Source organism: Euwallacea similis, chromosome 6, assembly GCF_039881205.1.
Source record: "Euwallacea similis isolate ESF13 chromosome 6, ESF131.1, whole genome shotgun sequence".
Taxonomy (NCBI): Eukaryota; Metazoa; Arthropoda; class Insecta; order Coleoptera; family Curculionidae; genus Euwallacea; species Euwallacea similis.
Window position 1 is genome coordinate 3,085,293 of NC_089614.1, and position 26,428 is coordinate 3,111,720.

The following is a 26,428-nucleotide window of genomic DNA, read 5'->3' on the forward strand; positions in this document are numbered from 1 at the left end:
TTAATCTTTGATGCTGAATTTAAATACTTTTTTGATATGTACTATGTGATATAATTTTAACTTTATATAATATAGATTTTTTGAGATATGTAATATTAATATCTAGTGAGTTTTATTGATGGCCATTAGCTTTTCAGCCTTGAGCTATTGTCATTATAATAGATAATTAATTGTACTTGCCCAGAACTAAATTTAACCTAGACGGTCTGCTTAAAATTAGTGGTTTAACCGCTTTATCTAGAACTTAGCACCTCTGGTCTTAATCCAGTCCTTAGTTCACGGTAAACTCCCTATTGGGATTGAGTTATTTACTTTGTTTGAACAATTACTTGACTATGTATTTACTTTTTCATTTTATTTTTACCACTCGTTTAAATACTGCTACATAACGTGGTATTCCGAAAGTGAATAGCTCATTGAAATGTAGAATGGTCACAAAAATAAATATGAGCTTCAAGAAAAAAAAGAAAAAAGAATATGTGCTTTCAAGAGTTTTTTGAAAAACATATAAATGCAGATCCTAAATGTTTCAGAATTATCGCGAAATTATCATTGAAAAAAAATATGTATTAAAATTACTGGTAGACTTCAATCACTAGCACTGTGTACCTTTCTTTGCATCCTCGGGGGTGTTTGGGGGAACATTCTCATTACGAAATCCTTTACCTCTGAATTGGCTCAACAAACTTATTATCACAACCTCGTTTACGAAGGCGTATAGGGTACAACGCTCATCGAGGCGATTAATTTGATGCATTTTTTGACCCTAATTGGTTCTCAAGATACTGACAGTCAATAGTAGATGTAGGTACTTCCCATTTCCACACCCTTTGGCTTAACAGAGGCAGTTTATCATTAAATACGTTTCATTCAAAGTTAACCTACGATTTGGAATAAAACTCACTTAATTCGATATATCCTTATATTTGAAATTTATTTATATGAATTACTATAGTGTGTATCGATTATTAGTGTAAGACTATACTTATTGTGTAGTAGTGCTAACAGGGTGGTTGTTTGACTAGAGGTAAGCAGACAGCCCGTTTTCGGTGCTGCCCGTTGTGGTCTTGATGTATAGATACATTTTGTGTTTTTATCACATTTCAAATATTTTCTTGTCTCAGGAAATATTCAAGAGAGGATTAAGGGAGAGGTTTCAGGCAGCGACAGCCGTTTGAACATTCGTTATCGTTCGCTCTAAATCACACACACTCACACACGCGGAAATTTAGGCTGCCCAAAAAATAGCATGCTTTCAGTTTCTCTAATATTTATATACATTACATGTTTGTTATACTATCGTCCCTAGAAACTTAAAGTAGATGCCAAGATATTTGTAATTAAATTTGCAGGGTTTCTCTCAAAGAACTAAACGTTCGAAGGAACATATCTATGTAGGTACCAAGTCGTAGGTTGGTATAATTGATAGCTGGTATAATACACGATTAAGCATTCATTCATTTACGATTCAGCGTTAGAACCGACCTAAAGTAAAAAAGTAATTTACTACGTTTTTCTTTTTCCTGCAAAATTGTGGCAGCTTTTACGAAACCAATAAATATTTTCTCCAACGTTAATTTTGTATTATGACTGCCTTTCACGTATCATGTATCCGTGAACATTGACATACACAATGTTGCTATATAGCAACCAACATTTTGATTTCTAGTATCTATTCCTCTTTATCCTCAATTACGCCGCACATTGCTTGCTTGCTTGGCAGGAAATGAATAAGTGTTTTAAATCGTAAAAGTCTATACTAAATCACAGAAAAATAAATGAAAATGATAGCTTAAAAAAATCTATATGCAGACATATATTCAACATTCCCTATTCGACTGTGTATGACCAAAATTGAGCCTACATGTATGGGTATCTTTAAATCTATAACGACTAGAAAAACGGTTAAATAGGAAATGTTCAATACCGTTTTCCAAGGAATTCTAAGTTTTTTCGTTTATGGGTTATTTTCAAGAAATCAAAAGCGTCTTCCAAAAAGGAGTAAAGTGGTTTGTTAGCACAATTCTTTGCTTGCTGCATTTACGATCTTTTGGTTTCGAAATATCTTCAAAAACTTGTTTTTTTTTTCGTTTGTTGATTTGGTTGGGTTGTTTTTTAAAGCTTTCACAATTTCTTAGGTTCTTTACCTTCTCCTATTTTCTTAAGGTTCATTACAAGCGTTTTGAATGGTTTTGTGCTTGAGTGTAGCCTTTCAGGATAGAGTCCATTAAATAATTCGCACTGATAAGATTTTTATTTTTAGGAAAACAAGACAATGCCGCAAGAAAAAAGTTGTTGATATTTCAGAACAGAAGCGTTGTAACTGAAAATTGAACTCGCTCGCATAAAGTTACGTTAATAACGTTTTCACACATTTAAAAAATATTTCAACTTCGAGAAATATAGTTTTTGGTATTTTGAAATTGACCCTAAAACTTAAAAAAAGAACTTAAAATCCCTCTTATGGTACTCAAACATGCAGGAACAATTCAGGCTACGCTGTATGTTGCCCCGATTACTCGCATTTCCGACCATTTAGTACGTTATTTTAATATAAAATAAACAAGTAGCAGAGCTCATTGGCCCTTAGTCAATCCGTTAATGCGGTGCAAGGGGCACCCCAGAAATAGAAATGAAATAAAATTCAGAGGTAAGCTCCTTTTGAACTTGAGGCTAATTACAACAGTGGCATACAACAATTAATACAATTAATAACGATGACACTTACAAACACTTAACATTCAATTTAGGCCAATACTTTTACTTGCAGCTTTTGTTACAGCATGTAGATCTGGTGTAGCTACTTCGTTGTTTCTGTAAACGTTCCTTAGCAGAAATGAAGGGTCATATTTGCCATCATAATTATTGTTATATCTTGCGAAGTTATTCATTTCTATTTCGGCAACACGGGCTAATTTTTTATTTTTAAACTTAATAATACTTAATAATAATACTAGTAGGTTAATCGTTACAATATAGGCGTATCCGGTCAATGGAAACAGTATTGCTTGCGTCGGAAATATTCGGTAATTTAAATTATAGACAAAAGGTTATACAATACATAGATAAAGTAACAATTATAATACTTTCCACATCTGACATTTCTCTTAACAGACACTAATATTAAATACTATAGGTAGGCTAATTTTATCGAAAGTCTTTTTCCTAGACAGTCTAAATATTGATATAACAATGATAATATACCCGTTTATCAGCGCGTTCGACGCTCCTATTGAGTAGAAAATTGAACAATAGAGGCATATTAGCTACTAATAACAAAAATAGTTATATATGCAACTGTCGCTGCCGTACGGGTTCGCCCTTAGAGAATTTCGTTTATCTCTTTTTTTAAAATACCCTGTCTTAAGCTACCTTATTAAGTGGACTACATTGTAGTCCACACTAATTTGACAATGTCCTGCCCTCTGTTTGTGCTTTACCAGAAATATCCATAATTTGTACACAAACTCGTATACCAAGGGACCCTTGAATAGTTTCGAACATGTGTAAAATAAAACGTTGTGCATTTATGAAAGACTTTCAAATTATAATTAACGCGAAACGCATAATCTAGCGACCAATCTCAAATTCATGACACCCTCGGTATATCGAGCTTTGTTAGTTTAGTTATGAATCACAAATAATGTGAACGTTGATTTGGAAAAGTTTGTCACCCAGCACTGCAGAGATTGATGAAGTGTACGGTAATTCGTCGGTCAGGATTTAATAGACTAAATTATACATTTGAAATCTTTATTTTTTACTTTTCAATAAATTAACGCGTGTGGAATTGTAAAGAACCCTGGAAAATCTCAAAATACGCATGCGCCGTTGGATGTAAAAAAGAAACAAATATTACTGGCAAGAGCCCCATTCGACCAATGACAAGGCTACATTTCGTTTACTTACTGAGTTGATTGCGCACGCATAATAATTTGATAACTCTTGCGAAGCAGAGGAGAAAAATTTCAGGGTTCGCGCTTATTTTGAAACGTGGCTTCCGTTCCACACGTTTTTAACATTAAGGGGAAGGCGCGGTTTGAAGTAAGAAAAACTAAAATAATTATACTGGTGATTGTCAGGTTTCATGATAACTAGTATTAATTAATTTTTTATTAGTTAACACGTTCGTGGACTGTCCAGCTATAGTAGTTTTCTTTGAAGCGTTATCTAAACGGGGTCTTCCTGTGCCATTTCTTGGCAAAGTAAACGACAAGACGATGTATCCGAATTATTGGTGGTCTTATATACATTGCATTGGATATATAGTGTATATCGGATTGTAAAAGTTGCAAGAACGATTGTGATATTTTTGCTTGTTATTTGATTCTATAACGGTAAGTAAGATGTTTCTACTTTAAATGATAAGGGAGCTGTTTGAGTGTACATATTTATCAAATAAAGTTTTGTTTACAGTTTATTTTGTTGACAACCTCATTAGGGAACTTATTGGAGTTTGAATGAAAACCTGTCCATCAAAGATTTGACTGTCATTGTTCCTAACGAAACAATGGCCACAGCACTGTAACGTCAATAGCCAATATGACGCATCGCAAAAATTCTAAATGCTGTGCTCGCATAGGACGGCTTCTACCGTCATTTAAAAAAGATCTTAGTTTCTCTAAGAATGAAACAATAACGCGTATATTGTCATCTCAAACAATTAAGATCATTTTTTTATAAAGGTAAATTGAAAATCTATGATGTGCTGTATCGCATAGAGCACAAGCTCTCCCGTGTGTCCACGAACGTGTTAAGATTTAAATTAGATATTTTTTCCTCTATTTGTTTTCATTTTATTTAACGCAGTAGTTATATTTACACTCTGTACGTGGTTTGTGCGTCTCTGTGAAAATATCTTTATAATTCTATACTTTGCTGTACAAAGATTATGATTTCTACCATGGCCTTTTAGCATGGCTATGTTCTAGATTTGGTAAAAGGGCCTTAGAGAACCACCTACGGTTTGCCTTACAGAGGGCGCTGGTTGATAGACCTCAAAATTTCATAAAATTAGAGAGCACTATTGCCAGATTAATGCCATCGGCGAAAGAGAAGAACTGAAAGTTCAAAAAATACTTCGACTTATCCCGGATTTTATCACTGACAAATAGTGACGTCTTAATATCCTATACACGAGGCTGTGGCAATTAAACTGTTTACAGTAGTCTTTCTTTTTTCAGTCTAATACTCACCAGCACTAAAAACATTTTTTTCTTCCAATTCCTGGCGTTTACCAGCAATCATAATGAGAAATGAGATTCTTCTCCATTCGTGTATCGCTAAATTTGATTAAAATTTGGCGTTTTCGGTTAGCTTGGCGTAATATTTGCTACACACGTATTCGATTTTAATTGCCACACCTCGTACTCAGTATAATACAACTAAAGGACTTTTGCGCATTAATAAGAGATTTGAAACTCACTCCATAAGGAGAAAATGTGCCTAAAAACTTTTTCAAGTAGACAGGGTCTCCTAAAAAAATTGAACGTTGGTAGAAATAAATATGTTTATGAAGTTTATATTGTTCGCTAAATCCAAGTCTATTCAGCAGAATTCAGCTATACAAAGTGAGATGAACCATTTTGGTTATTTATAAACATAAAACACTAATCTTAACATGTGAGCGAATATGACATCCGGATTGGGTCATGAATTTCTAATTATATTATGCGATAACATCGACTCATCGGAATTGAGCCGAAAGAGCCTGATGTGAACGAACACATTCCCACGGTTTAAAGTGTTTTTAAATTAATTTTTGGTCCGATATGTCCAATAGCTTAGTACATTTAACCCATTGGGGGTTATAGTGCAATCCTTTTGCCATTGTCAGTTTAAACTGGGCAAATGTCAGAATGAAACTGAGTGTTGGTGCTTCCCAAACGGAGCCAAAGAATAATGCAGTTAAAAAGAAAATAATAAGACAACAGTTACTATTAAGGCTTTGGTCTCTCTATAATACTCATTAAAAATGCTCGAGTTACAAGTCCATCATTTCTTCTTATAAATAGATAAATTATATTAATTAAAAATAAATAAAAACTAAAACTAAGGCTACATACACGGGATGTCCCAACGGTATGTAATCGGAGTTAAAACAAAAATTTAAATATGAGAGTTGTAAAGAGAAATGCTATTGGTATTTAAAAATTATAGGAAAATATACGGGGTGTTTTAAAAATGTATGGTATTCTTAAATTATTTTTTATTGTGGTTTAGTTGTAATTTGCACAATTCCTATAAAGCTTGTTCTATGTTTGTGCTCAACGGTTTTTGAGTTAATTGAGTTAAAATTTTGCCATTTTTCAAAGTATACGGTAGGGGGGTGTATAAGATGCAAACTATTCGACACAAAAAAACGGATTGGACTTTCCTGCCCTAGTTTTTCAAGATCTATTAAAAAGCATAATTTTAATCCTTTCAACAAGTATTTTGAAAAATCTTATTTCATATGGTTATAAAAATTTGCTTTCAAAACTACAGGAAAATGCAAACGCTTTAAAAATTTTCAACTCTAAGCTATGAAAATGGATACATCTTTAAGCTATGAATATCGGTCAAATAAATATGATATTAACAGACAAGAACGATAACGATTCGGTAACGATGCAGCCCATTGACAGCTGTAGAAAAAGTAACGCTACAATTTATATTTTCCCATAAGTGTAAAATATGCACAGCACTTCTTTCTATAACTCCGGTATTTAACTTTTTTGCAAGTCTAATGCTAAAAGAGATATCCCCACAGTTAGACGCTATGGGGACACCCTGCATATATTATATAAATGCTCTATGTAGTCGTTCCCTTTTTCCTTCATTCTGACATCTTTCGTTTAAACCAACCACACAAAACCAATCATTTTTTAACACCTGTAGGTACACTCCCGAAAGGCAATAACGCTGCCACATACGGATTCTATGTACCAAGCACCCAAGGAGCCAAGTTGTCCTTGGTTCTGGCATTCTGGAAGAATGACAGAAACCAGCTCGTCACTTTCTCATAAACCTTAAAAAATAGGCCTGTTGAGATCCTTCGACTTGCAAGGCCTTGGCATCACCAGGACCGGCATTAACACATTTACAAATCGCCCCTTTTGGTGTCGCGTCGCCATCCGAGGTCGATAGTTATTGTTGACATTCGAGTCTGTCGTTAGGCCGCCTACAAATTAAGTCGAGATGCATGAAATTTATGCCGCGTGTGTTGGGTATAAGCTAATTTTACCTGTTTACACATAAAAGGAATTTAACATGCATCCTGGTCCCTATCTGAAAAATCGGACACCGGCATTGTAGCTGCAGGGTGAACAGCCGTCAGCAACGGCGTCGACTGACTTGCATGACCATGCTCTTCTCCCATAATCTGCATTGAATTTAAGTCGATTGTGTGAAGCGAAGGGGTTTTTTGGGGTGGTAAAAAAATCTAAAATGGCCAACTCAATCGATCAGCAGTAAATGAAACATTTTCTCTGCTCACCGATAACTTTTCTTTGCCCTTCTTTTCGGCTTGCTGCATAAGGTCCTTGAAAGCGGGAGAATTCAAAAAGCGGGGATAGCTGTCTCTTTGCATTAAAGTATAGATCTGTAATTGAGCTTCGTCATACATGTTTGGTTGAGGTTCTTGTAGTTGTTTTTTCACGATTTCTCGCACTCTAGAGTCTAAGGAGACCTGAAAATGGGCTTTAGTTAAGTCCCTCGTTCTGAGTAAGTGCCTGTTAATGTGATAAAACCGTTCGAAGCGAATATAACATTTATTAAAGAGACAATGTTGGAATAGATCGACAACACGAATGAAGCACATTGCGTCAAAATGGCGTGAAGAATACTCGTTTCTCTTATGATGCGTTATTGACACTTTGTTATTAGAAGCGTTCACTAGAGATGACAGAGAAACTGCAGAAATTTTAATTTTAAATCGATAGTCCTCAACGTTTCAGAGACGTACACCCACTTACTGGCCAATTGCATTTATTGTCTGGACCTCTTCATGTCAAGCACAGCAGATTGGGTCTTTGTAGAAATTATTTTGTGTACAATTTAAAAAGAAGAAAATAGGAAATATTGTGGTGGGCATAAAATGGGGTTTATAGTGTTAATTCACAGGTTTCTTGGGCTAACATTGACACAAAAGCAAATTCTCGTTTCGTCACTGTATAACAATGATAATTGTACAGTTAAAGTTCTTACCTCTGTTGATGAGTCTGGATGAATATAATTCATATAAATCAGTCTAGATCGCCTCTCAGTGTACGCTTTGTCTGTGTGTTTCTTGAAATCATCGCAAGCCAACCAAAACAAAATATTTTCTTCCGAGTATTCTCCTCTAAGGAAATTCCTAAACACTTTTCTACCCGCTGAAAAAAATCGTCGGATTTAATATAAATATTTTTATTACTGTTTTAAGGTAAAGATACAAAAGTTTGAATGGGACCCTTTAATTTTCGAATTCCGTTTTCATTTATTGCCGAATAAAGACATATTTTTAATACAGCCCTCCTTCTACTTGTGTCCACGATTTTTTGCTTCAAGAGGTTTAACGTACCGGCGCTTTTCATCAGCTTGTCAAAAGACTTCCCCCAACTTCGAAGTTCCTCTGCAGAAACACGAACTTCTTCCTGTACTCCCTTGCCTCTATAATACAAATGCTTACCTCAATATGAGTTTTTTCAACTCTTAACAGATAAAAACTTACGGAGAATCGTCAATAGTTGAACCTTTCGTTCTACCATTTTCTTTGTTTCCAGTGTTCGACCTACAAAAACAAATTGTCAGAAGCCAGTGGAATTGACTACAGATCAAGCCTACCAAGGGCATTTACAGCAGCAACACAAGAGCATAGTACCACAGGGTTTTGATCTGAATTGTGATCCCTGTGGGCTAGTAGATTGTGGCCCATTTTGAGGGGGGCCATCATCCCCACTTGGGGTGCTGGCCCCTTCTGCAGGCTGTCGCGGACTAGGGGACGTGGCTAGGGTTGACAACGAGTTGCCTTCGGGCCCTACACGCTCCCTACATCGTACCTGATGTGTGGAACTACTTGATGACTCTATTATACTCAGTGAAGAAGGTCCGATATTGCCTCCACTAGTGGCGGATACGCTTTGGATTGTCGCCGGTGTAGAACTGACCCGCTCAGTAATGCTACAAGACATCTGGAATTTCCATTTCTGGTTAGTACAACATTTTTTTTTTAATCTAAGAAATAAAACTCTTAGTAAAGTTCACGGCAGAAAGGCGACTTCGACGGTATTCATTTGTGAATGGAGTTAGTCACGCAATCGTCGCATTATGAAGGGTTGGGCGCCACCATCTTTTCAAATATTTTGTATCTGAGGTCGGATTTTCTGTTCATTATTCGTGTTCCGCTTATTTTTTTCACCCTGGATTTGAATTACTCAAAAAGTTTGGTTTTGTTCTCATTTAACGTCTCGAACTAAAACTGTTAAAACATTCAAATTATTTCTTTGAAAAACAAATTGTTCCGAGCACTAATATTTCGCCTTAATTCAAAGTAACATAATTTATCCTCGACAGTCCAGTAGTTCAGATTATACAAAAATATGTAACAGTGTTCGAAATGCGGTTCAGTTAGGACTTTAAATGAAGATTTCAGAAACAACGAAAACAATGAAGAAAGGGTTTTAATTAGCAAGGAACTTGATTTATTTTTCTGTAACCTATGAACTCTAGCTTTTGAAAGACGATTCTCCAAGCGCTGGAAAAACAATCCTCCATAGAACATTTGATCTTACTTATGGAACTTACATTTAAATAAATTTGGGTGAATTGTTTGGAGCGATCATTAGAATTTTCAAATTTTTTAGTTGTACACAATCTGAGGTTTTTTTCATATTATATTTGACACTCTCGTATAGCTCTTTGGTAACAACAGATAATACTTTAATACTATCGTGGTGCTAATTTTTTTATTTCGGTTTATTAGAAAAATACATTATATATTTTTTTTAACCGTTTGGTGTACTGTCTCTTGATATGTATCTCTAGAGTGTATCAAATATTATACAAAGTTCATATTTTGAAATAACGAAGTAGTTGAAAATACAGGGTGTGTTCCCCTAAGGCCGGAGAGGTAAGATATCGATCGTGCTAGGAAAAATCCGCAAAACTGATGTATTCGTCTTCCATTTAATTCGGCTTCTTATGGTCTAGGAAGCAATCAATAGGACCAGAGGTTCTCAAATTTGTTTTGAAACACGGACGACTGATGTTTCATAGAATTCATTGATAATTGGTTAAGAATTTAATTCAAACTGATAGGTAAAAAGAAAATGACGGGTCTCAAACATTAGGGTGTCTTATCTAGAAATTAATATTTCAGAGATGCGTTCGTATTGTTGCGTGAAGTTATAAAGTCGTAATTTCTTAATTTGGGCGTGTTATCAACAGGTCTAAGAAAAATTCAGTAAATAAATCATCGTAACAAAACCATCAACATTAATTCTTGATATTATTGAAATTGCAGTTTGGGTCACAATAAATTATTGATGCGATAAATGCAAATCAAACATTAAAAAACGTAGGTGGACATTTTTTTTTAAATAAAAAAATGTTGGAAAAATTCTGTGAAAATTGCAATACTTACGCGAAGAAAAAGAAATGCATATTTTTCTAGACTTTGAAACTATATCTATTTATGTGTTCGATTTCGGTACTTTTTAGAAGTTGGATTTACGAATATTAGCTGAAAAGCAATGATGTGCCTTTCAGTATTCAGAGAACATTGGTTTTCTGAAAACTTGAAAACAGAATTGAATTGGTTGTCGAAATATTAGAAAATAGAAGTTTGTTGGAGTATTCAAAGTCAGTGTCCTTTCGGGATCACTGAATTAAATAACGTTATTTCTAACTTTTGTTGAGATCAGGGCGAAATTTTGATATTCTATAAACTTGGTTTAAATATGTATAAAATATGAAGTAACAAAAAATAATATGTTTGGCATTAATTATATATATTTTAAAATGTCTTTTTAAAAAAATTCGTTATAATTTTTTTTAAAACTAAAAATTAATTAAGAAATTGTTAGCCTTGAGTATTTTGGTTCCCTTAAGATAGAGAAGGATCAAATAAACAATGAGGTACCTTGAAATATCTTAATTAAATAAAGGTTTATTGATAACTACAAGTAGGAATTAAAAATTACCCACTAACCGTCATTACCCTTTTTGAAGCTTATAACATGTCATCCTGCCAAACATTTAGGAAAGATAATTTGTTTCGCCTTTCGCTAAAACTGCAAGTTTTACCTAAGTGTACTGTGGGGTAAATTTGTAAAAAAATTCTTGATGTTTTATACAGGGTATCCTATAAATGATGGTACCCAATTACCACATATATTCCTTATGTTAAAACAACAAGGAATAAAGTTGATAATAATTGAGTTTTCAATAAAGAAAATATATAATAATGTATGTAAACTTGTCAAACATATTCACGTTAGTAATAAATTTTATTATTTCAAATGTAAATGCAATGTGGCACAAATAAATTATAACTTTTCGAAACTCGGAAAAGTGCCGCCAACAGTGCTGTTTTTAAGCTATTTCAAAATTTAAAAAATATAAAAATTCTCCATTTGAAAAAACTTTGAGGACTCAGTTGAAAATAATCTTCAACACTATGTTTCGATTGTCATCTTTTGCATATAGTTAAGTTAGATTAAATCTTAGTACTTTGCATAAAGAATCTGTGCTTTAACTATGTATTATCAAATATGCGATATCTTATATCTTTATTCGCGAAGAATTCACATTAAGTTGAATATTTAGCAGTTTCATTGGGTGTTGATTGATTCCTTTAAGTTTGGTTGGGATTTTCCATTGCCTCATATCTATTTATTTCTTAGAAACGTAACGTAACAACTAACGTCCCTCTTTTTGTTCTTCATAAAGTTGGATATGATGGTTTTATATACCATTTGCTTCACAGATATGTTATAGAATTCTCTTTGTCCATTTAAATACCATGTTTTTACAATGTAAGTACATTTCTCCACTTTCGGTCTTTCAAAGTATTTGAGGCTCTTTCTAATATGTTGCAATGGAATGGGATATAATTTTGTACTTGAATCTCCTCTATTTTAAAAAATATAAAAACTTTTTTGTGTCCGCAATTCATTAATGAAGAAAAAAAAGTGTATTATCACCTTCGACTTGGTTTGAACCAGAGAACATTACAGCTTTTTGGGCTAGCACTCTACTAATTGAGCTTCAAAGGTGCGCTGATTTCTTTAGCATAACGGAGTACTTCTTTTCCATAGCTTTTTAGTTGTACCAGCTAATCAGTAGTAGTAAGTTTGAGATATTATAACATTTTGGGATTACATTCAAGACCAGCCTCGTTGATTTCTATTTTTTTTACTTAAAAGGGTCGTTGAATATGCTGACATCACCGATTTTTAGGAAACAAAATCCTGATTTTTCATACTACGCCAGAAATAAAATTATCATTACGTTAAAGAAAAATTCACTTCCTCCAAAATTATTTCAGAAAGCTCAGTTGAGGTCCTAAATATCACCGAGACTATGGCAGTGATAAACCTTCTTTCGCTTGACATAGATCGAATTGATGCCCACCTAAAGGGCTTGAACACACTTGCTTAATTTATTTTATGCTCTTGAAAGTTTCACAGTGGTTTTAGTTTTTGCCATAATACTGGTCAGGTGATGCCATAAATTCCTTTTTAAAAGTATTTGTATATTGCCTCGATAAACCCAAAGTCTTGAAGAAGAGAAAATTATTTTTATGCGCTATAGTGAGTTTTTTTAGGTTCTGCATCTCAATCTTTTTTGTTTCACATAGGGAATTTTTGTTGTTATTGCAAATAAATTTATTTTTTAAAATTGGCCTTCCACATTGGTTCAGACTTGTTTTTTACCTAGCTTATTTTTTTGTTATTTTGAATATGGGGATCTTTGAAACTAATTCTTTTTTATTTTTTTAAAATTTTTGTTAATATCCATATTTACAGAACAAAGATCTTCATGAACATGTTTTTTTAAGGCACCACATGATTAGTTGGGATTTAATCAGAAAGAAAGAATATCGATAAAATTGGAAATCGATTAAAATGCTGAAAATGTCTTGATTGAAAATGCGAAAATAAAGAATGTTCAAAGTTTTGCTAATTTGTTCTTCCACAAAAGGATTTAAAACTTTAAAGTTAGTGTCAATATCTTTCTCTTTTCAACAACTGTCTTACTATTCACATTGCGAATTTTAAGCTGATAATGAAGTTTATAGTCAAATAAGTAATTCATTTTAAAAATATTTTATATGCCCGACATGGATTGTTAATTCCTTTTTATACATCAGTAAGGATTGTTGTTGCGGTGGAACCGGACACTACTCTCGGGATTAACTGAGAATAACATAAACGAACATTTTTGTTAACATTTGGGTGACAATTTTGTCACTGTCCTTAGATCCTAGGACAAATGAGTAGAAAAACCGAAACTGACTGCCTCAAAGTTAAATTCGATTTTAAACAATAAAACGTTAAAAATAAACGGCGGATTTACATATTTTAACAACTAATAGTTGAATTTGTTTACTGAAAAGTTAAGAGGCCACATTTAATAAGAAAGTTTCTCAACTCGATATTTTTCAATAAATTCTGACAAATATTTGACAATATTTCTTTAGGTAAAAGGTAAGCATTTATTTGAAGCCTATCTTTAACTATTTTTTTCGTCTCATATTTCTATATTCTAGACAAAGAAAGATATAAATACCGTCAGGGCTAAATTGAATAATTACGATTATAATATGGATTCAATATTTTGTAAATGAATTAAAAATTAAGCAAAAATCGATATGAAATAAACAAAGATTGTCAAATTAAATTACTTAACGTCCAATTTTAAAGACAATTTTTTGGTGTAGTTGATAACGTTTCCCAACAACCAAAAGATATAGGTTACACAAAATCTTTATTATACGACCAGACCAGATGTAACGACCAGAAACCAACCACATCCAAATGTTTGCTTTAAAAATAGACGTATAAGCATACACGTACAAGTTCCAGTTTTTTTTTGTTTGCAGCAAGAAAAGAGATTTTCAATTTAATATATTACTTCAAAAATTGAACCAAGAAAAGAAAACTGTGCAACATATCAATTCCTAAGTCTGCTGAAGATAAAATACAAGAAGTATCGAACTAACGATACGGATTCATGAAATTTACCTGCAAAACTTTCAACTACCTGTTTTCAGTCGAGATATTTCCCGTTTACTTTTTATTTGCAAAATGATAGGTAATGGAGTCTTAATTTTTTCTCTATTCGTCTCCTTTTGCATATGTTAGGAAGAATGAATTTTTGTGTTGACTAACGATAAGGAACATTACTCAGATTTATTAACGATGGTTCATCCACGTTTTGTAAAAGATTTTTTCTGATTCGCTTTTCAAGAATCTCAAAATTCATGTTCAATGGTAGTAAGCGTTCTTTGATTTAAAAGCAAAAATCAATCTCCCTCCCTGTTTATCAGCAAATTTCAAAAATCGATTTGCCCTCTGATGGAAAAAATGCGAATTAACACAAAGCGTATTCGCAACCAATCAATTACCAGAATTCTGATAGGATTACTGGTTGTCCCCCATATTTGTTTACATTTCACAGCTTCGTGATCATTAAAATTGCGAATTAGCTATAAGTACTCGACCGGGAACTGTAGCCGTTGTCCCCTTTTACTAACTTCAGTGAGTCATCTTTCCGTGATTCGAATCCGCATTCGTTCCCAAATACTCAAGTTTTATCGAAAAAGAAGAAAACTGTTCTAAATTTCAAGTCATGATTTGCACTATATTGCCTTAAAATATCGACTTTTTGACCTGCAATTCTAAATAGTTCATTTACAAATATCTTTTGCAATCCGTTTTATAACGATGTCATAATTTCTTTATTACCGCAAGAAGTTCTATGTTTAAAATACCTCGTTGCGTTTAAGCATCTCTCAGAAAAGGAATCAAGACGTTAATTTATGAAGAATGTAAGTTGTATACAGGATACCCGATTTACGAGCCCCTCCTCTATCCCTCCGAGGAAACCCCTACTGCCCAGGTTCGAAAGAGGGACCCCAATCGTCCGAATTTAAAATGGGGACTCTGGCTGTCTAGGTCCAACTAGAGGACCCCTGAAATTTATATCCGGTTGGGGTACCCTAGTTGTCGAAGTCCGATCATGGGCCGCCAATTTGGTCGAGTTATGTAATTTTCGTAATTGCTTTATGGATTCAAAGCCAAATAATGGTTTTGATCGTTTTAATTCAGTTAAATAAAATGTTCCGTGTATGAACTTATAAAAAGATTAGTTTGATAGATTTGGCAGAATTAATTCCGTTACGCACTCTTCATGATTTCTGACAAATGTTCGACATCTGGTAATTTTAGAACAGTTAAAGAAAATTTTTACTTTTTAACTTAATTTCAGTTTAAGAATCTTAGCTATCTTCAGAGACATGAAGTCGGCTAAAATAATAATAACTATACGCTTCCAAATAGGCCGTTCAACCAATACTTTTCTGAATATTCATGAGAAATTCAAATTTAATTTTTTAGTTTTTTGCTTATAAACCAGACACAGCTTATTATAAGGAAATGAAACTGAAACATTGTTAAGGGCTTTTTTGGAGAATATTTTAACAGTTTTGTCAGTGTTCTTCTATTGCTCCAAGTTTCTTAGGTATGAAGTGAAAGTTTTGTTTTTTTTTTTACCTTTATTGAATGTTGTTATATTGGTCAAAACAAGAAATATCCTTTTTTGGTAAGAGTGTTATTGGAACGATAGAATCAAAAAAACGGTTTAATATCTAGTTTTTGATAGTTTAGTACAGATTTGACATTTCTAAAATTCAGAACAAAGCTATCTTTCGAATAAAACATTTTGAGCTTTAAAAACGTTAGTTCTGTAAATAGTCTATCAGATTAGGTAGTGAAACATTTTTCGATTTTGTCACTCTATGGCATTTTTACCAAAAAAAAGAAGAAATTTCTTGTTTTAACAAATATGACATTATCTATAACATATGAAAAAATAAGGTAAAAAATAAAGTAACAACTCAAATATACAAACATACAATATGGTAGCCCTAAGAAGAACAATCTAGGAAATTTGATGCAATAGAAGAAAACTGACAACGCTATTAAAAAGTTCTCAAACAATACTCTTAAAAATGTTTTGTTTTCGATTTATAAACAAAATCAGAAAAACAAAATTTAAATTTTTTACGCAAATTTGGAAAAATATTAGCAATATACTTACTAAGTCCCAAATTGTATAACTTTGCCCTAATTTAACCGATTTCGTATATTTTAAGATAACTAGGAACTCAATAGTAGGGCTCTTAAAATGGACACTTAAGATCCTTCAAAGGAGCGAAGTATTTTGGATATAGAATTTCTTGCAGTTTCTTCTCGATATATTGACGGTTGAAATATTATATTTTTTGCAATTCCAAAATTCGTACCTTCCAAACAGTTAAAGTTAAAGTTAAATAGTTTTCTTTGACTTTTTAAGATAAATCTAAATATTTAATTTGATAGATTGTAAAAATGTAAAGAAATGAGAGGTATCAAACTATGAAAATTATACTATCAGAGCAGTGATGTAAAATCATAGTAATTTATTTTTGATGACAAAAATACTATTACATTATATCATATTTAACGTATAATTTTAAAAAATTTTGTTCTTCTGACAATTAGAATAACAAAACAGAAATGTTGCAAGCTTTTTGTGAATAATGTGTAAATTTCAACTTTAGAAAATAATTTCTATTGAAATAGTTGTTTAAAATTGCTTTAGGATCTATTATACATAAAAATCTTAGGTTAATTATTTATTGAACAAGTGCAGAAAGTAACACTTTACCACTGACTGATTACAGTTGATTGAACGAGGCGGTCAACAATGATTGAGGTAAAGACGCTTTCGCACGTGTTAAATAGAATATTTTTTTACAAGCTCATACATGTTAACTTTTATATGTATAGAAAGTGATTTTACCTTGTTGTTGGCTCAAAATTAATGCATTTACTGTTAGAAGCTAAAACTGCTAAAGAGTGTGTTTAATTAAACACCCTGTATATTAGCAACTACACTGAAAGGTATTGAAATTTCTTTTAAAACCACCACATTTCACAAATAAATGTTATTTTGTGTATATTCTCTTAATGTTGGATTATTTTGGCATATTATATAACTGAACAATTTGACATGCAGCGGAGTTGTGAATTTTGTGCTTTTTTACGAACAGGGACTTGAAATTCTAAACAAATAGCAGAAAACGTTTACTCAAGTGAAATTTTAATGAAATTATTCATTTTTCATGATAAATATGACCAAGTTATGTTAGAACATGTAGAAAGTTCAATGGAATGGATCCTGACTTACAGCAAATGAACGTAAGAAAGTATATACGGTTACAACACAAAAGAGCGGAATCTAACTTATCGAAATCTGTAACTTTTGATAAAAAAAATATCGTGAATGTTTTAGCTTACTTCTACGCTTACCCTCAAGCTTTTGTAGTATTGTATGTGAACTGCAATTAGCATATGCTTCGATGTTGAGAATTCTAGTCGAGCATACTATGCATGCACTTAAATTCGCAAAAGTCCAACGTTTAAAGCCAAAAGATTACGAACAGCGGACTCACTTTTGTGAAGCAATTTTGGTACGCAAACAAGAAGACCCCAATTTTTAAAAAATATAATTTGGTCAGACGAAGCCAAGTTTTCCAGAGAAAGCTTTTTCAATAGACAAAATAAACACTTCTGGCCTGATTATAATCCACATGTATTACCAAAGAAATTGGATTTCAAGAAAAAATCAGTTTTAATGTTGTCTCCTGAAGGATAATCAAATAAGTTTAATTATTTTTAACGAACTGTTAAATTCTGTTTTGAATAAACGACCTAATAAGATCTAACTCTAGTAGAATATCACACCTCTTGGTTCCTTCTGGACTAAACACTGGCTCATCGTAGACAATTGGTAACAAGGGAGGTTCTATCTATGGCGACCGCAGGTATAGGCTTTTGGACTCGTGGGATTAGCTTGCAGGTTCTCCCGATTTTGCCCCATTAGATTTTTACTTCTGGGGAGAAATAAAAAAATAAGCTTACATAACAGAGTAGTTTATGTAACACAGTAAACGGTAAACTAGATGTGTGCATTTTGTGTGCGTTTTTGAAGTCATTTTAAGCATCTAATATAAACATTAAATAATTGTATTATTTCATTGTTTATGTGATATTTAGTTAAAATTGAATTTATTTAGGAAGTTGTGAATTTGTTCCATATTTAATAGCATTATTTCGTATCCGTACGAATATTCACAAGCTCGCTACCTGTCAAATTATTTAAACATTTGCATGGTTTTCAACCATCATGGCGTTTCAGAGCCACATCCGGGAAATATGCCAAAATAATCCAATGTTGAGAGATAATACGTAAAACATCATTTATTTGTGAAATGTGACGCTTTAGGTATAGGAACATGATACATCGTTTTGAAGGACATTTAATTGTATTAAACGCATTTACTAATACACAGGGTGTTTTACTTAAAAACTCACTTTAGACAGGTTTGGCGTCTGATTGTAAAAACATTAATTGTGGACCACCGTGGAAGGTAGACCCACTCTTTTTAGATGGGTCAAATTCATTGTCCTTCGCGAAACTACCTTTAAAATTTCTACTCAAACATTAAACTAAAACGTTAATTAAAATTTCGGAAATGACTAGGGATCGGTAGAGGAATTATTAATCAGAAATGATTAAAAAGAAATGGCGAACCTAAAAATGAAATAATACACAGGGCGTTGCATTTAATACATTACAGCGAAATCTAGAATTACAAATCTCGACGGAATTATAGTCGAGTTCAGTCAATTCCCCCGTTTGCAGTACATGCACACGTATATCGATTAAGCTCGCATTTTTTCCAAGCGCTCGACATAGATAAAACACCATATTAATATAATTGATCTACTTATTAAGTCTCATTGGAAAATCTGATTTAGTGCTAGTTAAGATTTATCTTTTTTGGGGTATTTAATTCTATGGTTCTACCACGAACTTTGGATTTGAAAATGGTAGAATTGTGTCGTCGAAAAGCTCAACAAAAATCTGGTGATAGGGGTTGTTTGGTTGTTTGTTAATTATTGGCTAGAGACCAATTCTTATCGATTAAACGTCCGAAATTTATGTGGCCTCAGTTAAAACAACATAATATAAAATCAATGTCAGTGGTAGGTATGTGTTTTGCAGCTAATAATAAGAACTACATTAAACTGCAATATTTTTCGCGGTCTATTAATACCATCCCATAAATTTCATGTTCACGTTGAGAGCGGGGGTATTGATTATAAATAAGAGCATGGCGGTCTAAAGGAAATGTTCCACTTATACGGTGTTTCGGACAGATTGATGGATGTATTAATAAAAACTGACTTCACCATTTCGTGCCTACATTTGAACCTAAAGAGTTCTAGTTCCACTGACAAAACGGCCGGTTTAGGGTACGTACGATGTTTATTGACGTTGGCCTGGTAAAGATTCCAATGTTGTCAACCGCAAGACTGTGGCGTCCCCGAAGGAACATAAACATTGGAAAATTTCCCCTTAGTTAACACCCAGTTAAGCCAAACCAACACGAATTATTTATTAATTACAACACGGACGGAAAACATAATTAGAACGCTAATTGAGCTAAATAGATATAGGCCTATAGGCGACTTGTAATGTCTCTAATTCGGACGCTCGATGTCGTTAAACGGAGTTTTCTCCCTCTCGGTGAGGTATTCGGTTTTAAGCTCCTCTTTCATATCAAACAAAATAATGATTTTTATTGTTTAAATGGAAAAGCAAACAAACACGCACACGTTTCGACAACGGCAGCCCTTATATTGCTTATCACCCTTAGTTTCTAACCTTTCTATATACATAAGCCAAACGATCGATACGAAACGGGAAATTTTGTAACCTGCTATCATTGGCCCGGCTTAGCCCATCTTGCATTATTATTAGAGGCCAGTGACTTATTAATAAGCCGATTTCTTTTTTCTTTTTCTCCAAAATGAAAAAAATAAAGCCTCTCGGCCATTTGGAGTGTTTTCTTTCGAGGAAGAGGGAAATGCTTTCACGTTAAACGGGTTTGAAAGGTTCGTTTCAGATGGTAAAATGTGATTTTTGTTTGCTCGCCTTTCTAAATAAATAAACAGCCCTCCCATACATATTTTTTTCCTGTGTGGGATTGGTGTATTGGGTTAGATGAAATTCTCATGAAACGTTTGTTTAACCCATAGCGGATAAAGATAGTAAAACCTCTATCCTAGATTTACCATTTTTTAACCTTGATTTATCAGGAAATTCGCTATTTTCCTATAAACGCGACAGTTTTAGGATAATTACTTCTTCATTGTGATTATTTTCTGGCTCTTTGAGTAAAATATCGTCGTTGACAATGGGCCGCAACCCGAAACTGAATCTTCATCGAAACCGACATTAACCTAAACCAACTTTAACCGATTTTCTGGGACCAAAGCAAACTCCCCTAAAGTCAATTGGACTTGAGATTAAAAGTTGCCACAGACCTTGATTCTGCAAACCTCCAGAAAATAATAAAACATTCTTTGAAATTGTTTTAATTTTGCCAATATCTTTGGGATGAATCTATCGAAATAGTTTATATTTATTATAACTCAATCCCCTCAATAAAAGTCAAACTGAGGTCACCGACGTCATACGAGACGTCTCTGTCTCCGAAACCCGAAATATTAGTATCGAATCTTCTCTTATGTTCTTGTTCAGTTCATGGTCTTAAACCTAAACTAGAAAGTTAGTTGGCGCGATATGATTGGCTTAATGGGCTTATTGTTGAGGATTACCTCCATAAAAGGGTTTAATTTAGGCCGAAAGTTTTATCTTTGCTTTGTTTTACTCGAAAATAATACTTTGCCAGTAGAATTGCAGATCTTTTCAGAATTCTGGTAGATCATTGGAGAATGTTTTTCCAAATTAAACTCATAAAAACGTATCAATAGATGTAAGTGTAAACTGTCAAGAGGACTTACAGTAACCCAAATAGACTTAAACTAAACTAACCAAAAACAAATTAAATTTTTATTGAAATTTATTTGATAACTCGGCTACGCCCATCTTGTTTAAATAAACAAAAGCGGATATAGGATTGAATTATCTTCTCTTAAGACCACGTTTATTGAAAGATCCAGTACCTCCCCAAAAAGTGATGTTGCTGGCGATGACAGCATCTAATAAGGTTGCTGTCATTTAATTTGTTATAACGTTGCTTTCAAGATGCGTAATTAATGTTTTCCCGAGATGTGTACCCAAATATTCTCTTTATAAAAGCTTTAAACCACGGGAGCTGGTGTTTTTTCAATGAAAATCCGCCGTTATTTGGTAATTAAAATATGAATTCGGCCAACATATAATTTATTTCGTTAATTAAGTAGTAGGCAATTTCGAGTCAGGAAGGAAATGCGGATATATTTAGATCTTAATAAGGGGAAACAACTACCCTCTATATCTATTTTGGGAAAGGAAAAATATTTATTTTAGAGGCAGACAGATGAGCGTAATTTAGTCGTTACTTACTACAGTATTCAACACCCAGGCCGGGGTTAAATAGAGGCAGGGGTTAAATCGTTTTACGTTGGCTGAGTGATTTTCAAAAGACAAACAGTTTTACAGATCTAACGATCCTCGATATCGACATTTTACACCGATCCTAATATATTACATCGTTGTGTTAAATAACGGCGTGGAACTGGACATTAATTAATAATCGATTAATATCGCAAATCTGGAATTTAAAAAGCGGTCAAAAAACCACCTATGCCTAAAATTGTATTTTATTAGAAAATAGGTGTTAACTGAATAAAAAATGTTTGTCAATTGCTCTTGATTGGCTTTCAAGTTCTTCAACTTAAAAATAGTGGCGTTGCGTGATTAGGTGATTTTATTGTTGTTTCTTGCAGGTTCTGTCCAATAACCGAATTTTTTACTGAAATTTTAATATTGGAACCACAGAAATTGGATTTTGCTACCTGATCAAAGGAATTAGGAGATGTGGTATTGACATTTAATTAAAGTCTCCTGTGGTGGAATTGGTAAGTATAAGTATTACTTGATTGATTTTTTTTGGGTCACGGTAGAGCGGATATTGAGGGGAAATAAACTTGAGAAAGCAAAATTAGGCCTAAAAATGGAAACCTTAATTCGTTTCGCTTTGAGAGTATTTCTGTATGACATATAATTTTCAGCGAACTCACGGGTGTACTTACGTGAGTCACGCAGTGTTATCATCTCACAGCTTTATTACGTCTTAAAAGTTATTTGCTTTACCATTGATATCATTCTGCCTCGCAATCTGCTTCCGATGTATTTAAACGGAACTACCAAATATCCAGGTGTATTTCTTTATCAGATGCCAGGATATTTGCCTACTTATGGTTAAACCTTACCTTAAGATAGGAACATATTTATTTACAGTCAAGAGCTAGTGTTAAATTCTTCTAAAAATGTAGACAGCGTTGTATTTCAGTACCAGTTAATCAGTGAGGTTGTCCTTGACGGGTTAAAGAGATTCTTTAAATTGTGCATGTATTGTGATGTTTTAAAGCCGACGAAACCTCTACTGAAAGTCCACACAATAAAAAAAATGACCCAAATAACCGAACTAATAATCTAAAAGGACTAGTTATTACATTTCGAGGCAAAAAAGCAGAACTTCCAATAAATCAAATTGACATTGGGACTTTAATAAAGGGAAGTATGATAAAAGTGACAGGAAAAAGCGACTTGTAGTAAGAAATCAATACAGGCGCTGCCATAAAACTTCTTTAAATTGGATTTTAGCCGAAAGAGGCTTAGTGTACTTTGGTGCATTTTCTCCTGTTGTTCCAAAAAGCGGATCTTATTCGATAGCGCTAAGTTCTTCACCCACTCCTTTTATACCCATGACGCGTGCTGTACACAAAGTGTTATTATTACCAACGATGTATACTAAGTAATATACATATCTGGAATATAAACACCTGCCGCTGCAATTGTAAACTCTAACATTGAAAATCTGGTAAACATAGAATAATCACATTTTTGGATTATATGTTTACAACAGCTAAACACAGTTTTAAACAATAACGTGCCTCAACGATAAGCTAAGACATCAGGTTTAGAAATTAAACGAGGTATATATTATTATGTAAGCATATATGTATATAGGTAGCGTTGAGACCATACAGTATTTGCAATACTAACTAATATTTAATAAGTAAATTCTTGAAACTCGGTTTCCACAGTTTCAGTTAACGTGGAGTTTCATATTAGGGAATTATTAATTATATTTGAGCATTTATCATTTATAGTGAAGGTAATTGCCGTTTTCTGCATTTGAGCTTTTCCGATTTCTTTAGTTAATCAGCTGTCCTGGAAATAAATAAAGCGAAACATGTTAATGGCTGTTTTAGCTGGTTGAAATATTGAGTTTGACATCTAAATGATCATCATAAATGAAAGAAATTCATGTGCAGAGTTGCCCCCACCCCTTCTCATACGAAACTTGACGGTTTTTGATGTACGCGGTCAAAGTTTCAATAATTTTTGTAAATCTTTGCTTATATTTCTGACAGTTTTTGAGATATTTAGTTCAAATGGATATGTAGGACAACAAATCGATAGAAAAGTTGCTAATATTTTTGTAAATGACTAGAAAACATGGTAGATACAAAAAAAAAAACAAAAGGCGCAAAAGTTTCTAAATCGAACAAGATTTTCAAATTTTCAGAAAGTGTCTTGGTACGAGAAAATTTGTAAGAGTAGAAGTGGCTCTCAACTCATGAAAAATATGAAGCAATATATTTTAAGAGTCACGTGATTCGCCTATTGATTTAAAACCGAGTGGATTTCAATCACTCAAAACTGAAGCAGATATCCCAAAAACTGTCGGAGGCAAGATTTGAAAAAAAACATATGAAACCTTGGCGCCGTGTATCTCGAAAAGTGGTAAATTTTGCATAAGACAAATTAAGCATTGTTAGATTTTACCTAAAAAATATTGTGCCACATCTGAATGTAGTCAACATTAATCTAATTAGGGTAAGTTTCCAATTTTTTTTTTGTGTTGCGAGGGTTGGCTTTGGAGGATATTGAATATTGCGAGATATAAATCACAAGGCAATTCTAACAACTAAAATACTCGTTTATCTGAGCTACACAAACAAGTTTCGGGTTCTCCAGTTGTGTGCCAGGCAAACCTTGTTACAAATTTCTCGGCGATACATCGAAATCCATAGAAATGTCGGAGGTCGGCAAACGGAACGAACCCATCCCAATAGCTGTGGCATAGGACTGACATTAAAGACATTTATGCCAGATTAAAGCGAACAGTTTAGGTTGGGCGGTGACGTCATCAGGTTCGTTACCTTTATCAATGGCCATGAAGAGAGCCGCGGGCACACGTGGGCGCCACGCTTAAGCCCATTCCAAATGGTGCCTGGTGCTAGCGGGGTACCACTGTTGGTCGTTCGCACTGGCACTCACTCACCGGGGCCCGTTCTGGACGTGGTTTTGTGGGCCCCATCTCCGAGTGTCGATTTCGGGAGAGTCTTGGACGCGTCGTCGAACGATTGAGCTGCCGTTCGTTGGCTCACGCTCACTCGCCGATGCCTGCGTTGCGCCGCAGCTACGACGATACGATAACGATGACCGATACGATACGATGCCGACGTCTACCGCGCCGCGGCGCAGCCTACGATCGGGCTCTGGACAGAGACGGACCTCACGCATTCCAATTCGGAAACCCACACGGCCTTACTAAGCGAGACCTTGAAGGATCCACAATACACATTTTCAAAATTCTTATCTGCCCGTTTTCTTCCGGAAGAAAACGGAGAAAGTTTTTTTAAGTACGCTGATGTCGAAGCAGTTCGGATTGTCGGTCGAGACGGTTTGGGTCCTCGTTCGGAATTATTCAATTTTGTGATCGTCATTTGCGAGCAATGGGCACACGGAACCGTGGGTACCGTACCGAGAACCCGGCGAGTCAACCACATCCAGAAGGTCGAGCTCGCAAGCAGGGAGCGTCGAGGAAATTTAGACGACAAAAGCACAAAATATACCGGATGACAAAAAGGGTTCGTGGGTGACCTTGGAAATGATGACGGGTTCAAAGACGAATGAATCGGGAAGACATTTCATGTTTGCCCAGACAATAACCTGGATCTGGACGTGATGCTGTCCGTTATTTTCAAACTTTGTTACATGCCTCCGATAATGTCAACGCGCGACTGGCAATATATTCACCCTAGTTTGCTCTTATCCAGGTCGGTTGCTGTTGGCATGGATTTCTTTGACCTTTCCTTCTTGTCTCCACGAATTTCCTAGATCCGTTTCTGTGGACCGCACTCCCGACTTCTCAGCAGCACCGTTCAAAGCTTGAAATGTTTTTTGGCGGCATATTTAAGATTTGCTTTGCGGAAACGCCAGATCCAGAAAGTTAAAATAGCAGAGACTGTTTTTTTTGCAAATTTTTTGTGGAAAAGTTACAGATTGCTATGTACTTGAGCTCAGATAGCTACTAAGAGAGGACGTCAGCTGTACCTCAACAACCGTCATAAAGAATTAAATGATACAATTATGGGGAATTGAATAAAAATGCTAAAAACTATTTAAAACAATTAGAGGTATTGCGAGTGGAAAGATAGCCATTTTTTACATTCTCTATGGCAGTAATTCCTAAAAGGCATTCCGCTCTAATTTAAATAGTTTAAAAGCTATGTTCTGGAGAGAGAAATGCAATTTTTCCAAAACTGTCGAAAATTCGAAATTATTTCTCTATAATATGAAACATTCTTGGGTATAGTTAATGTTGAATCGGGTCATAATTTGGAAAACGTCTAAGATGGAAAATTCGTTGAAACGTTCACTTTCCCCCACTATATTTGAGGAAATTATGTTCAACTGTATAAGGTGAACCATAAAAATGTATCCTTGGAATGAGTAAAAATTAAAAAATAGTTATGTTGGCTATCATAAAGGCCTATTATGCTATCGCAAAGCAAATGAATGAGGAGTTCAAAAATATAAATAAACAAATATGCAGTCCTTGATTCAAAAAAATATACGCAGCGTCCAATTTAAAATTTGAAAGTTGGGGTTATTTCCGGCTAAATAGGAATGACTTGAAAATTTCCTTTGAGAAAAATAATTAGCAAAAAGATGCCAGGGGCGAGTCATTTGTTTTGGACATCCGATATATGCTAATATGCTGTACTTGATTTAGAAAAAGGTTCTTCATCGAATGCCATAGTCTTGCTGGTAACTGGTATATTCCTTATATGCTGCCAAAAACACAGATGAGTTTGACAGTAAAAACAGA

General features: G+C 34.1%; 1 protein-coding gene and 1 long non-coding RNA gene across 2 annotated transcripts in view; one reads left to right on the forward strand and one right to left on the reverse strand.

Annotated features, from left to right (window-relative positions):
- Window positions 1-908: 908 nt before the first annotated feature.
- Dhit (Double hit) lies at window positions 909-24,737 on the reverse strand. The gene is made up of 8 exons (XM_066391439.1): window positions 24,474-24,737; window positions 8,806-9,152; window positions 8,693-8,752; window positions 8,543-8,631; window positions 8,188-8,354; window positions 7,478-7,669; window positions 7,226-7,423; window positions 909-7,162 (listed from the first exon to the last, which is right to left on the reverse strand). The coding sequence occupies exons 2-7, from the start codon at window positions 9,150-9,152 to the stop codon at window positions 7,247-7,249; spliced, it is 1,032 nt and encodes a 343-aa protein (XP_066247536.1). The 5' UTR covers window positions 24,474-24,737; the 3' UTR covers window positions 909-7,162; window positions 7,226-7,246.
- Window positions 22,047-26,428, forward strand: part of LOC136409737 (uncharacterized) — a 101,372-nt gene continuing 96,990 nt past the window's right edge. The window contains exon 1 of the long non-coding RNA XR_010752200.1: window positions 22,047-22,160. This is a non-coding gene — a long non-coding RNA (uncharacterized lncRNA). The remainder of the gene's footprint in view (window positions 22,161-26,428) is intronic.

Excerpts from the sequence above, each read along its gene's own strand:
- Dhit (XM_066391439.1), bottom strand. The coding sequence starts at position 9,152 with ATGTCTTGTAGCATTACTGAGCGGGTCAGTTCTACACCGGCGACAATC. Across the intron at positions 8,753-8,805 it reads TGCTGCTGTAAATGCCCTTG|GTCGAACACTGGAAACAAAG; the intron begins GTAGGCTTGATC and ends TTGTTTTTGTAG. Across the intron at positions 8,632-8,692 it reads TCAACTATTGACGATTCTCC|AGGCAAGGGAGTACAGGAAG; the intron begins GTAAGTTTTTAT and ends TTTGTATTATAG.